Source organism: Schistocerca piceifrons, chromosome 1 (genome assembly GCF_021461385.2).
Source record: "Schistocerca piceifrons isolate TAMUIC-IGC-003096 chromosome 1, iqSchPice1.1, whole genome shotgun sequence".
Lineage (NCBI taxonomy): Eukaryota > Metazoa > Arthropoda > Insecta > Orthoptera > Acrididae > Schistocerca > Schistocerca piceifrons.
The window spans coordinates 574115339-574130661 of record NC_060138.1 but is presented as its reverse complement, the minus strand read 5'-3'; the positions used below and the strand labels follow the sequence as shown (position 1 = coordinate 574130661).

At 44.3% G+C, this 15323-nt stretch overlaps 1 protein-coding gene across 5 annotated transcripts in view; it reads right to left on the bottom strand.

Moving 5' to 3' along the window:
* LOC124801730 (palmitoyltransferase ZDHHC6) overlaps window positions 1-15323 on the bottom strand; it is a 118612-nt gene that overhangs the window by 19040 nt on the left and 84249 nt on the right. For all 5 annotated transcript variants that reach the window (XM_047263098.1, XM_047263099.1, XM_047263095.1 and 2 more), the window contains one exon: window positions 6253-6333. In XM_047263098.1, coding sequence (XP_047119054.1) covers window positions 6253-6333 — 81 coding nt within the window. The remainder of the gene's footprint in view (window positions 1-6252; window positions 6334-15323) is intronic.

The following is a 15323-nucleotide window of genomic DNA, read 5'->3' as shown; positions in this document are numbered from 1 at the left end:
CACGCCAACGCATGGGGACCTGACCTTCGGTCCAGACGCGATTGTAGGTACGAAGAAGGAAGCTTTTGCCCGCCAGAGAAAGGTGTGCCAGCATCTGAACGTGAATGGCATCTGGCCCCGGAGCAGAGGACCGGGACAGTGCAAGTGCACGTTCGAGATCCCGCATAGTAAAGGGGGCATTATAAGTTTCCAGATTCAGCGAGTGGAAGGAAGGTCGCTGAGCCTCTTTCCTGGGAAGAAAGGCAGGGTGGTAATGGGCGTAGCTTGAAACCTCTGCGAAAAGCCGGCCGAAGGCGTTGGAGACAGCCACAGGATCAACGAGGACCTCATTACCTGAGGTCAGGCCAGGTACCGAGGAGTGGGCCTTAATGCCCGACAGCCGGCGCAGGCCACCCCATACGACAGAAGAGGGAGTAAAACTGTTAAAGGAGCTGGTGAAAGAGGCCCAACAAGTTTTTTGGCTGTCTTTGATGACTCTACGGCATTGCGCTCAGAGACGTTTGTATCCAATACAATTCGCCAACGTAGGATGGCGGCGAAAGGTGCGTAAAGCATGTCGTCGAGCACGGATAGCGTCTCTACAAGCCTCGTTCCACCAGGGGACGGAAACGCGACGTGAAGAAGAGGTAGTACGAGGAATGGGCTGTTCGGCAGCATTGATGATAACAGCCGTGAGGTATTCGAGCTGACTGTCACAACTGAGAAAATCGTGGTCCGGAAAGGTCGCCAGGGAGGAGTAAAGTCCCCAGTCAGCTTTCGGTATGTTCCAGCTCGAAGGACGTGGGGATGGGGTGTGGTGCAGGAGACGAACGACACAGGGGAAGTGGTCGCTCAAATAGGTGTCAGAAAGGACATACCACTCGAACCGACGGGCAAGAGTGGTAGAACAGAGCGAGAGGTCCAAGTGGGAGTAGGTATGAGTAGAGTCCGAGAGGAAAGTCGGGGTACCAGTATTGAGGCAGTCAAGATTGAGAAGGTTGAAGACATCCGCCAAGAGTGAGCCTCTTTGACAGGATGCAGGAGAGCCCCAAAGGGGATGATGGGCATTGAAGTCGCCAAACAATAAAAACGGCGGGGGAAGCTAAACAATCAGGTGCATCATGTCAGCCCGACTAACAGCGGATGACGATGGAGTGTAGATGGTACAAACTGAAAAAGTAAAAGCAGAAAGAGTAATACGGACAGCTATTGCTTGGAGTGGGGTGGTCAATGGGATGGGATGGTAATAGACATCGTCCCGAACGAGCAACATGACCCCACCATGAGCTGGGATACCGTCCACAGGGGTGAGGTCATACCGCTCCGAGGTATAATGGGTAAAGGCAATACGGTCAGTCGGGCGCAACTTGGTTTCCTGGAGACCAAGGACGAGCGGACAGTGCAGGTGGAGGAGCAGTTGTAATTCCTCCCGATTAGATCGAATACCTCTTATGTTCCAATGTAACAAGGCCATCGCTAGTCAAAAAAGAGGGGGAACAAGACGGGGGAAGAGCTGGTCACCTCGACGGCCGCGGAGGGCCAGGTTTCGAGGGAACAACGCTACAGCCGGCGGGAGGCGGATCCTGTTCCATCGAGTCGTCGCCAGCTGCGGCCGCTGTCCCTGGTGGTGTAGGAGGGGCATCATCATTTGCCGACGAGAGGCCAGCTGAGCGCCTGGCAGCAGAGCGTCCCGGCGAAACTGAGGACGGCCAGGAGCAGCGACTCACGGATGGAGCGTCAGACGAAACGCGCCGGGGTGGAGAGGGGGATAGAGACTTCTTCTTGGGGGCCTTCTTGGAAGTCCGAGGAGGCACAGGGATGGTGGGCTGGACCCAAAGGAGGTCCTCACGCGCGGGGTCCGTTTTGGAACGCCGGACCTCGGAAGCTGGGGTCCGGAACGTTGCCCCGATGGACGCCTGAGAAGAGGATCGCTTCTCAGGTGGCAGGGGGGAGAGGAGGAGGAGGAAGGGTGGCCCCTGGGGCAGAGGGGGCAGGTGCCACGGGGGAGGAGGATTTGGAAGGGAGGGATTTGGGAGGTGGAGGCAGAGCCCCCTGATGGGCGGAGGAGGTGGAGGGGGGACAGGATAGGGGTGAGGATACCGCGGAAGGAGTGGACACAACTGAGGCAAACGAAGTGGTCAACGGCACGGGATGGAGGCGGTCATACTACTTCCTGGCCTCAGAATAAGAGAGACGATCCAAAGTTTTGAGTTCTTGTATCATCTTCTCCTTCTGATATGCGGGGCAGTCTGAGGATCTAGGCGAGTGGATGCCAGGACAATTAACGCACCGAGGTGGTGGGGTGCATGTATGTTCCTCACGAAGAAGACATCCACAGTCGCCACAAAGGGGCTCAGCCTCACACCGTGACAACATGTGCCCAAAGCGCAAACACCGAAAACAGTGCATAGGAGGCGGGACATAAGGTCGCACGTCGCACCGGTAGCACATCACCTTTACCTTCTCCGGGAGAACGTCCCCCTCGAAGGCGAGGATAAAGGCCCCGGTGTCGATGTGACGGTCTTTGGGGCCGCGCTGGACTCGCCGGACGAAATGCACGCCTTGGCGCTCCAGGTTGGCCCTGAGCTCCTCATCAGATTGCAGCAGGAGGTCCCGATGAAAAATAACCCCCTGCGTCTTATTTAGTGCCAGATGCGGGACAATGGACACTGGGATATCCCCTAGGCGGTCGCACGCCTGGAGCGCCGCCGACTGTGTGGTGGAGGTGGTCTTGATAAGAACGGACCCCGAACGCATCTTACTGAGAGCCTCGATTTCCCCAAAGATGTCCTCAATGTGCTGAACAAAGAACATGGGCTTGGAGGTGGCGAACGTCCCCCCATCTGTTCGAGAACAGACCAAATAGCGGGGGAAGTACTTCGCCCCAAGCCGGCGGGCCTGTCCCTCCTCCCAGTGAGTGGCCAAGGGGGAAAGGGCAGGAGAACCAAAACTAGAGACAGTACCTTTCCGTTTGAAAGACTCGGCCGCAGAGCGACCTGATACGTGTTGACGTTTCATCTGCGAAACGTCCGCCCCAATACCACCCACTCCGACCAGGGGCTCTCCCCACAGGTGCCACCCAGCCTCAGCAAGGGCCACCTGGCAGGATGACCGTTGCCGGGAGTCCTGATGCCCCAAGGAGACGGGCATCTACTCCTTGGCCGACGTGGGGAGGGTGCAGCTCAGGTATCGGCAGTACGATCCCTGTGTTGTCAGGGGGCTACAACCTAGAGCGTACATGACGACCCCACCATAACGGGCTGGCTACCGTGCTGGATTTCTGGTGCCATGGAAAGTCCATCATGATCGTAGGTGCAGATGGGGACGCACTATGGGCGTAACTTGTACAACCCATCAGGCGTTTAGGCCCAATTTGAGGAATAGTGGGTATGGTTACAACGCCGGTACAATGCTGAGTGCCAAGGACTTAGTGCACTGAGGACTAGTGGTACACCACGTAAGGCGTCCTTCCCCAAAAGGCTCATACTTCTGTAGAATTTTGAAAAATGGAGGTCAAACCCCAAGGGGGACCATCACATGAAAGGCCGAAACGGTTGAAACTCCTTTTAGTCGCTTCTTACGACAGGCAGGAATACCTCGGGCCTATTCTTACACCGGACCCGCAGGGGGATGTGAACCCACTGTTATATAATGAGGTTCTTACCTCAGATTGTACAGTATTAACATAAACATGTAATTTATTGTCTATCAAATTCAGTTCTTTCCTTACCTGAGGATCCCATACATCCAATTTGCACAATCACAGTTCCAATTAATTTCAAAATACCAAAAGCATTTCAACATTCTTAGTTTTGACTTGCTCTAAATTACCATTTGTGTCTATTACTTCTTTCTGTAATATTTGTACTATATTCACTAGAATATTCTACACCAAACTGGATATAAATGCTCAACTTTGCTTTCTACCTTTTCTTCCATCAAGTCTACACAACATCTCAATCTTGTGCATGTTTTAATCCTCATTCCATTTCCTTTTCTAGTTTTTCCATTCTCCCATTTAATTAAGAACCCAAATCAAGCCGTTTATCATCTGAATTAAAAAGTCTTTCATCTAGTTGAGAAAATCATCAGTTTTTGCTGTTGTGTGTGACAATAGCTACACAACTGTCTCAAATGCTTCATTTTCTTCTATGAGAGTCACGGCCATCAATGTCCTCACAAATAACAATTAAAAAATTACAGAAATGTTAATAACACTAATGAAGAAGGTATATAGGAAATGATCTATGTTTCTTTTATCCAAGTTGTTCATAAACCAATAAACTTCACTGAAAAATTTCGCTATCTAAATTAAAACCTGACTAATATGTTCAACGTTTAAACTGACATTCACCTGGTGAGGTCATTGTATAAATAAAAATTAAAAATCAACTGCACAATACACAGTGTCTTATTTAATCACAACCCACCGGGTTTTGAAGAAATGAACTCCAATTAGAGTTTGTATAGGTCAGTCTGACGCTCATCTGTAGAGGCTGCATGAAGTCGACTGTCACTGGATGCAAACTGCACCGGCTGCCACGATGTGTGGAATGACTGCATATGAACTGCCTATTAAACAGATCTAAAATGCTCACTGCACATACTGTTTCCACTGTCCTAAATTATTCTTCCTGGAAAACATCTCTCTGACTTCCTGCTTTTGATTGTTCATTTCTCAAGACCATTCAAAATTATATTAAATCTGTAGTAAACCTTTTTTTTATTTACTAGCAACCATCAAGTATTGCAAAACAATCGTTATTACCATTTTGCTCTCACTGTTGAATATGTTGATGACTCACTATTGATAACTGTTGCTATGAAAAGTTTACAATTACATATTCTATGAACACATATGAAATGTTTCAGAATAATTTCAAGTTCAAATTCTGAAGCATTTAAAAATTTTTGTCATGTAATTAATTAAGCATTAGTTTCATTTCCGATCAATGATGGCTTGTCACTATTGTAACGTTATATAAATATGAAACACACACACACACACACACACACACACACACACACACACCACTGATGCACAGTGCTTCAATATCACTTTTTAAATAATCTGTCTACTCACGTTAGAAAGGAAACTGTTTGTCCAATCTTCAGTTTTATAATAAAAATAAACACAAAAGTCTTCACTTCTTTTTATGTTGTACAGTTGCTCAGTTTTTAAAAATACACCAGAATGCTTCGATGCATAATCGCTTAGTTTAAAATTTGCTGCAATGCATAATGGCTTAAGTTTGAAATTTTTTTCAACTTCTCGTGTTTGTTTTAGTCATGCCTCTTCTCCTGTTTGTATTTTTTGAAATGAACAACCAGGTAATATTTATCAAATTAAGACTTTTTCCACCAACTTCTTTCACAAGTTAGTGTTGCTTCCTTAAATTATAATGAATTAGTGTTTTCTTATCTTTTGCAATTATTTTCTTCAAAGAACTTCTGGCTCTTTTAAACAACAATGAACCTGTATTATAAATGAATGTGGATACAGAAATCTATGTATGAGCAGCAGCTAAGATCGTTATACACTGAAACTTTTACAAGAGTTTCATTCATCCACTGAAGTACATTGTGATTATGTAGTTCTCTGAAGTCCTCCTACAGTGTTGGTAGCTCCATGCACCACCTGCTGTGACATAGGGATTTCTGCTGTCAAACTCCATCTGCCAAACACCACCCAAGGAATACATCAAACGAATAATAAAAACACAAGATGAATATTTGAACATATATAAGGTTCATCTACATATAACTAACAAGTTTTCCTACTCAAATATTGTTAAATTATAATAAAATTAGTTGTACACATTTGCTCAATTATAGATGATGAGGGTAAAGAAAATTTTGTATCCCTAATGTTTATGAGAAAGTTTCCTATTTCAAATCGGTCAAATTCTGTACCATCACAACTTCCTCAACCATAACTGGCTGGCTCTGTGTGTCTTCCTTGTAAAACATAGCTACAGAAGCTGTTTCTTATCAAGTTAATAAGCTGAGATGAGAAACAATCTGCCTGATACTCGCCTGGAATGTTAGATGACAATCTTCTTAATTTTTTTTCCTCTTTCTTATTGGGTAAATTGGAGTAAGCAACGGAAAAGCATGCACACGCACACATGTATCACAACTGAACACTTTACTTTCTCTCTTCAATTGAATAGACAATCACCCACTGTATCTTTCAGGTGCTTGCTTTTTGTTGTTGGATACAGCATATGCAATTTAAAACAAAGCAAATAGACCAAAATCCGAAGTACCTACAGTCAGAGTGAACTGATTGCATCCATCTGCTACAGGCCAGAAGACACCATCACCGGCAGGAACCAGCGACCAATTTATCACCTGTGACAAACAAACACTAATAATTACCGAAAATAAAAGCAACTGAGTGAACAATGAATTATGCTCATTTGTTAACCTCTCCCATATAAGACATGCGAGCATATGTTTTCATGTTGTTTAGGCATATTTTGTCATTTCCTATCTGTCTCCATAGCAGTACTTATTTCTTTTTTAGGTTCATGATCTTAACACTTATTCCATTTTTGGAATTGTTGGAGAATACATTGAAATGGACACATAACCTGTATTACAATATTTTTTTGCAAGAGTATGAATTTATTTACAATGCATACAACAACTGATAAGACAGTAATGGAACATTTGTTTCCTCCTCACTGGTGTGGCACTTATGTCACATTCTGGATCATAATTCAATTTCAATACAGAATTAAATTCACTGCTGTGGCACTGCATGTCTGAAGAGGTGTAGTTTGGTTACCTAGTCCATTATGACATGGTCAAGACATGCAGAACTGAAGTGTGCAAAAGTTTCAGTCAGAAGGAGACTTTGTCCTTGAGCTATAGCAGACCACAGAAACTCCTGTACAAAATTGGCGGCAATGTGCATACTTATAGTGATGATAAGTACTTTATTAATACACCCAGCTGACCTTACTGGAATCCGGATTTTTTATTCAAACTGATGTTTCATATCTGCATTGTGATGTATTTAAAACTTTCAGAAAATAAACAAATGAATCAAATTAACATGATGAATGTTGGCAGAGATGACTGATCTTTCATGGAAATGCCTCTGCATGGGCAAGTGAGAAACTGCTAGGGATATTCATTAAGCAGCCTATCTCACTGTTTGGTGACATTCACATGTGACTCGTTATTGAACAAACAAGTTATAGTTTTGAGGTTAAAAGTGAAATAAATGTTAAAAGTACCTCAGGTATTGTTTGAAGCAATCTTAAATGACTCTCAAAATTAGCAGAGCCAGTAATGTATCACGCCGTTAATATTCTTTTTGAAAGTCTTGGAATTGCTATATTGATACTGTGATTTTTTGGAGAATAGAGCATTCTTTGCTGCCGACTAAAAAAGTAAAGATGGTGACACCAATGGAACCCAGGCTAAACCATCACACTGAGATTTTCCACTACGTGGAAGCCATTTTAAGTATGTTAGTAAGCAAAGACTAAAAGGACTAGCTTGAAACATTGAAAGAATTTGTTTGGTTTACACAGAGTGAATATAAAGTATTAAAATGTGTGTCACCAGTATCATTTCAAATGTGATAGTCACTATTATGTGTAATAAGTGTCAACGATTGTGTATAATAAAGGAGTTTTAATGAATCATTCGTCTTTCAACAGACACCAGGCTTAGATAATGTACAATGTGTCTCACTCTTCAGTGTATGCCATTACATGTAGCTATGGTAAGAGCAAATATAGAAACACAAAAGTAATTATATTTTAAAGTCACTGCAAGTCACTGAAATGTTCTTGTTATGAAAGAAGATCAATTTTTCCAGTGATTCCAGGGCATTTGCACTTTTTCACAAACATTCATATGCTCAGTAGCAGTGCGTGTGCGCTACTTGAAAGTCGGACAGTCACTGAGTCTAGCAGTGAATAAATGTAACAGCATAATTTGCAGCACCTGAAGCTGACTGGGTTGGTCAGTGAAATGCTGTGCACAAAATGGAAACAGCAACTTGAATGAATAACAAGCACAACAGTTAATCAATCATGAGAAAACCTGAACAATTTTAGTTTTGCTCTTATTTTCCTAGACAGGAACAACAACTTTCAAGAGGATAATCTTTATATAAACAGTACATACCCTGCAGAACTGAGCTCTAACCTTAATGATCTAGAGTGGTCCCAAAACTCTCATCATGCAAGAACACAATAAAATGAAGCATCACATTCCTTAGCCAATTCCTCTCTTACACATCAACAATGAAAGATGCTCTGCATGCAACTTGTTTCAACTCATCCATATGCAAGACTACTTCTAACATCCTACTACAAAGTTTCAAAGTCAAATCACTTCTCTACAGAAAGTGAAAGGATAACTGACTGATTATTAGGTTGGTGGTTTGTTTGTTTTGTTTTGTTTTGTTTTAGGGTGCAGAAACAACTATGGTCTACAGTCCCCCATGTCAAAACTGTAGAACACAAAGACAAAGAGAGGAGTTAAAAACGACTACATGTCAATCCCAAACAACGGAAGACAAGACAGCTAAAAACTGGGAGGTGGAGAAAAGTCTATAAAATATGCCACAGAGAAATGGAGGTCCAGAACTAAAAATTAAATGGCCTTTGCCTTACTGCTACGACGGATAAAAAATAAAATGCGGTGGACAGCCTGCGCATCATTCGCTAAAACATCCAATAACTCAGTTGGCAATACAAATGGGAACATAAGTGGTTAAGAAAATGGCATTCCATAAAGAAACATCAGACAGCCAAAAGCTGGGCACAATGGGCACAAAGTGGTGGGGGAGCACCTTTTAACAAATGGCGATAGCTAAGAGACAATGCCTAATTCTAGTTAAAATTATCTCCTCGAGGCGAGAGAGCCGAAAAGATGTCCTCCAAGCCACTGGGAGAGGCTTAATAGCCCAGAGGTTTTTCCCTTGAAGGAAGGATCAATGGTGATGCCAAAGTGACACCACCTGCTGACAACCGGCAACAGAGATCGTGGGAGGGAATGTAAGAACTAGCGGGCTAAGCTATGAGGACTGCAGCCTTAGCAACAGTGTCAGCAGCCTTATTTCCTGTTAGATCGATGTGACCAGGAACTCACATAAACATCACAGTGGATCCATCAACAGTGAGCAAGTGATAGCTTTCCTGGGTCCATTGCACTAAGGGATGGACAGTATGCAGCACAAACAGACTTTGAAGGGCGCTGAGATAGTCAGAGCAGATGACACAATTGAAATGCCTGTGTCGCCAGATGTACTGCTTGGCCTGATAGATGGCGAAGAGCTCTTCTGTAAATACTGAGCAGTGTTCAGAAGCCAAAACCAAAAAACATCGGCGTCAACAACGAAGATGCACCTGACATCTTGATCAGTCTGAGAGCGATCAGTGTACACATAGGTAGTATCGCAAAATCCCATGCAAAAGTCGTGAAACTGAAGATGATAGAGCAAGGCTGGAATAACGTCTTTACAAAGCAAGTGAAGGCCAAGGGGAACATGGGTCGCCGCACGAAGCCAAGGTACTGAAGGATTCACACCCATCGGAAAAGTTCCAGGTAACATGAAGTTAAGCTGCCGCAGGGAGAGCCGAAGGCGAACTCCAGGAGGTAACAAAGAAGAGGAATGTGCCCCATACTGGCAATCAAAGGAGTCATCATAGGAGGAGGCATAGGATGGGTGGCCACGCATGGTCGACAAATGGCATGCGTATCTGCTGAGGAGGAAGTCACAGGGAGAGAAAAGCAGTAGTTCGGCAGCTTCTGCATACAGACTCTCAACCGCACTAGTGTAAAAGGTGCCAGTGGCCATATGGATGCCATGATGGTAGATAGTATTGAGACGGTGTAAGAGGGATGGATGTGCAGATGCATAAATGAAGTACCCGTAGTCTAGATTCAAACAGACAAGGGACCAGTACAAAAGGAGGAGGGTGGTTCAAGCTGCACCCCAGGAAGTACCACTGAGGACACGTAGTTTGCACCCGTGGTCTAGGGGTAGCGTCTTTTACTCATAATCTAAACGTCTTCGGTCCCAGGTTTGAATCTCACCACTGCTTAAATTTTGATTAATAAATCAGCATTGATGGCAGAAGACTTCCGGCATAAGAAATCACCCTCATTCTACCAACGTCCTTATCAAAGAGGGTGGAGGAGTGGACAGAGGTCCGGGGCACTCTTGTCCTAGGGGTAGGAAACTGCCCCTAAAGGCAGAAGAATCAACAATGATCAACGGCATGAGGATGCAGAAGGCAATGGAAACCACCGCATTAAAGACACATAACGTGTATCCACAGGACACATGGCCTGTAATTGAAGAAGTGTCATGATGATCTCTCCAATTGCAAAAGATTCTGGAATAGTCACCCATCATTCGGATCTCCCAGAGGGGACTGCCAACAACAGAAGGTTAACGTTCTACAAGTCAGGGCGTGGAATGTCAGAAGGTTGAATATGGTAGGGAAACTAGAAAATCTGAAAAGGGAAATGCAAAGGCTCAATCTAGATATAACAGGGGTCTGTGAAGTAAAGCGGAAAGAAGACAAGGATTTCTGGTCATATGAGTATAGGATAATATCAACACCAGCAGAAAATGGTATAACGGGAGTAGGATTCATTATGAATAGGAAGGTGGGGCAGAGAGTGTGTTACTGTGAACAGTTCAGTGACAGGGTTGTTCGTATCAGAATTGACAGCAAACCACCACCAACAACGATAGTTCAGGTATACATGCCAATTTTGCAGGCTGAAGATGAAGGGATAGAGATAGAGAAAGCGTATGAGGATATTTGAAGGATAATACAGTACATAAAGGGGAAAGAAAATCTAATTGTCATGGGGGATTGGAATGCAGTTGTAGGGGAAGGAGTAGAAAAAAGGGTTACAGGAGAATATGGGCTTGAGACAAGGAATGTGAGAGGAGAAAGACTAAGTGAGTTCTGTAACAAGTTTCAGCTAGTAATAGTGAATACTCTGTTCAATAATCACAAGAGGAGGAGGTATACTTGGAAAAGGCTGGGTGATACAGAAAGATTTCAGTTAGATTGCATCATGGTCAGTCAGAGGTTCAGAAATCAGATACTGGATTGTAAGGTGCACCCAGGAGCAGATACAGAATCAGATCACAATATAGTAATGATTAAGAGTAGGCTGAAGTTTAAGACGTTAGTGAGGAAGAATCAGTATGCAAAGAAGTGGGATACGGAAGTACTAAGGAATGATGAGATACGGTTGAAGTTCTCTAAGGCTGTAAATACTGCGATAAGGAGTAGCTCAGTATGCAGTACAGTTGAAGAGGAATGGACATCACTAAAAAGGGCCATCACAGAAGCTGGGAAGGAAAACATAGGTACAAAGAAGGTAAATGCGTAGAAACCATGGGTAACAGAAGAAACACTTCAATTGATGAATGAAAGGGGGAAATGTTCTGGGAAACTCACAAATACAGAAATACAAGTCCCTGCAGAATGAAATAAATAGGAAGTGCAGGGAGGCTAAGAGGAAATGGCTGCAGAAATAATGTCAAGACATCAAAAAAGAAATGATTGTCAGAACGACAGACTCAGCATACAGGAAAGTGAAAAAAAACCTTTGGTGACATTCAAAGCAAGGGTGAACATTCCATCAGAATTTCTAGAATCATTGGTGCAAGTGGCAACAAAATGACTGTTCACGTTTTTGTGTAGAATGTATGAGTCTGCCAACATACATCTGACTTTAGGAAAAACCTCATCCACACAATTCTGAAGATGGCAAGAGCTGACAAGTAAGAGAATTATCGCACAATCAGCTTAAAAGCTCATGCATCCAAGTTGCTGACAAGAATAATATACAGAAGAATGGAAAAGAAAATTGAGGATGCGCTAGATAATAATCAGTTTGGCTTTAGGAAAGGTAAAGGCACGAGAGAGGCATTTCTGACATTGCAGTTAATAGTGGGAGAAAGACTAAAGAAAAATCAAGAAACTGTCATAGGATTTGTCCACTCGAAAAAGTGTTCGACAATGTAAAATGGTGCAAGAGGTTCGAAATTCTGAAAAAAGTAGGGGTAAGCTATAGGGAGAGATGGGTAATATACAATATGCAAAAGAGCCAAGAGGAAATAATAAGAGTGGACGAGCAAGAACGAAGTGCTCGTATTAAAAAGGGTTTACACCCTTACGACAAGGATGTAGTCTTTCGCCCCTACTGTTCAATCTGTACATCAAGAAAGCAATGATGGAAATAAAAGAAAGGTTCAGGAGTGGAATTAAAATTCAAGGTGAAAAGATATATATTATATGAATCGCTGATGACATTGCTATCTTGAGCGAAAGTGAAGAAGAATTACTTGATCTGCTGAACGGAATGAACAGTCTAATGAGTACAGATTATGGACTGAGAATAAATTGAAGAAAAATGAAGGTAATGAGAAGAAGTAGAAATGAGAACAGCGAGAAACTTAACATCAGGATTGATGGTGACAATCTAGATGAAGTTAAGGAATTCTGCTACTTAGGCAGCAAAATAAGCAATGACGAACGGAGCAAGGAGGGCGTCAAAAGAAGACTAGCAATGGCAGAAAGGGCATTCTTGGCCAAGAGAAGTGTACTAATATCAAATATCGGCGTAAATTTGAGAAAGAAATTTCTGAGAATGTATGTCCGGAGTACAGCTCTGTATGGTAGAAAAACATGGACTGTGGGAAAACCGGAACAGAAGAGAACCGAAGCATTTGACATGTGGTGCTACAGACGAATGTTGAAAATTATGGGGACTGATAAGGTAAGGAAAGAGGTGGTTCTGCGCAGAATCGGAGAGGAAAGGAACATGTGGAAACACTGATAAGAAGAAGGGATAGGATGATAGTACATCTGTTAGGACATGAGGGAATGATTTCCATGGTACTGAGGGAGCTGTAGGGGACAAAAACTGTAGAGGAAGACAGGAATTGGAATACATCCAGTAAATAATTGAGGACATAGGTTGCAAGTGCTATTCTGAGATGAAGAGGTTAGCACAGGAGAGGAATTCGTGGTGGGCCACATTAAACCAGTCAGAAGACTGATGACAAAAAAGACACTAAGGGACCGCATACAGTGGGCTGGGGTTGTCAGGTAAGAAATGTAGGAGGGCCAAGAAAATTTCATATCGAATATGAGCCGCAGAAATTTCAAAGTTTCAACAAATGGAAGAGCAATACACCCAAGATGTAAAGATAGTAGGAGAAACCAATTGTGTCACCAGAAATTCGTACAATTGGTTTTCTCACTGCAAAAGCGAAAGCCAGTGTTGATGCTCCACAAGTCGAGGCAATCAAGACATTGCTGAAGACGTCGCTCAATGAGACAGGTCCATGCAGAACTGCAATAGATAGCAAAACCGTCAACAAAAAGGGAGTCTGAGATGCCAGGTGGGAGACAGGCCATTAAGGGCGATAGCAAAGAGGACGACGCTCAGGGCGGAACCCTGAGGCACACTGTTTTCCTGGATCAATGTGTCCGACAAGGCAGAACCCACATCTTTTAAAAATTCCTCAAGGAAACTGGGCAGGCAACCATGGAAGCCCCACGTGGAGAGAGTACCGAGGATGTCAGTCCTCCAGCAGGTGTCATACACTTTCTCCAAATCGGAAAACATGGCCATAGCCTGAAATTTCCACAGAAAACCGTTCGTGACATGGGTGAAGAAAGTGAGGAGATAGTCAACTTCAGAAAGCCATGCTCGAAATCCACACTGTGCAGCTCTTAGTAAGTTGCGAGACTCAAGCCGCCACACCAGCCGGCCACAAATCATATGTTTCATCACCTTGTAAACACAACTAGTGAGAGAAATGGGGCAGTAGCTATACGGAAGGTGTTTGTCCTTACCGGGCTTAGGTATGACCATGATAGTGGCTTCACTCCAGCAACTGGGAAATGTGCCCTCTGCCCAGATGCAGTTGTACATATTAAGCAGAAAGTGCTTGCCAGCAAGAGAAAGATGCTGTAACATCTGAATGACGAATGTGAATGGCACCTAGCCCTGTGGCAGAGGATCAGGATGAAGTGAGAGCATAATCTAGCTCCCTCATAGTAAAGGTGGCCTCGTAACACTAACAATTCTGAGAAGAGAAGGTTATGGAAGAATGCAATGACACTGTGCATGCATCCCTTTATAATGAATGCAGTTTGCCATCATAGAATGACAGTTAAAATTCCGCAGAGCATATCTCCGCGTGCGAATAACGCCACAGCATCAGTCGGCCAAGAGACATAGTGTGGTAAGGAGGAAGCGTGAGGAATGGAACATTCTGCGGCTGTTAAGGATAACGTTTGTAAGATATTCCACCTGGTCATCACAACTGGGGAAATGATGTTCATCAAAGGTTGCCAGGGAGGAATAAAGCCTCTAGTCAGCCTGAGTCAACTGAGTGTGTATCTAAGTGGGGTGGGAGTCAGCAAACGGATAGCGCAAGGGAAACGATTGCTCGAGTATGTGTCAGAGAGAATGGACCACCTGAGACGATGGGCCAGCTGGCCAGTGCAGAAGGATAGGTGCAAATGGGAACAGGTGTGCATGGAGTCTGAAAGCTCCTGTGTTAAGGCAGAGGTGGTCAAGTTGATTGAAAAGGTTCTTGGAGAACCCCATAGGAGATGGTGTGCATTAAAGTCACCGAGCAGCAGAAAGGGGTGAGTTAGCTGCCCAAGAAGCTGGAGGAAGTCTGCCTTGGTGGCATCGAACAACAGAGGCATGTAAACGGTACAAGAGAAACAGTTCAAGTGAGGAAGGAAAAGACGAACTGCAACAGTTTGAAGGCGGGTAGTCAGGGTGATGGGTTGACTATGAACATCGTCCCGTACGAGCAGCATCTTCCCCATGAGATGGAATGTCTACCAGGAGGGACGGGGGAGGGGTGGGGGTGGGGGGGTCAAAATGGCAAAATGGACCAAGAAGAATTGTGAGAGCTCAAAGCAGTTGTAAGGACGCAATTTCCTTTTTGAAGCCAGAGGACCCATGGATGCTGTCATTCTACAAGCAGCCATAAATCCTCTGTGTTGGACCAAAGGCCACAAACGCCCCAATGGAGGAGACTTGTGACAAGGAAAATATGAAGAGGTGTCACCTCAGCAACTGCCGAGTGCCAGCCTTCGAAGACTTGCTGCTACAGGGAACAGAGGCAGGGGGATCCTGCTCCATGAGGTCTACAGGAGCATTGGCATTCTTCTGCTGTTGGCCTCCAAAGTCGGGTGCAGTAAAACGGTGGTGTGCACAGGCGACGTGGAGGTCAGCTGGGCGAGGGTATCACGTGGTGTCACCAGCGAAGAGGATCTTAGAGTCAGCGAAGGAGAGGACCTTTTGCCTTTGTTCAA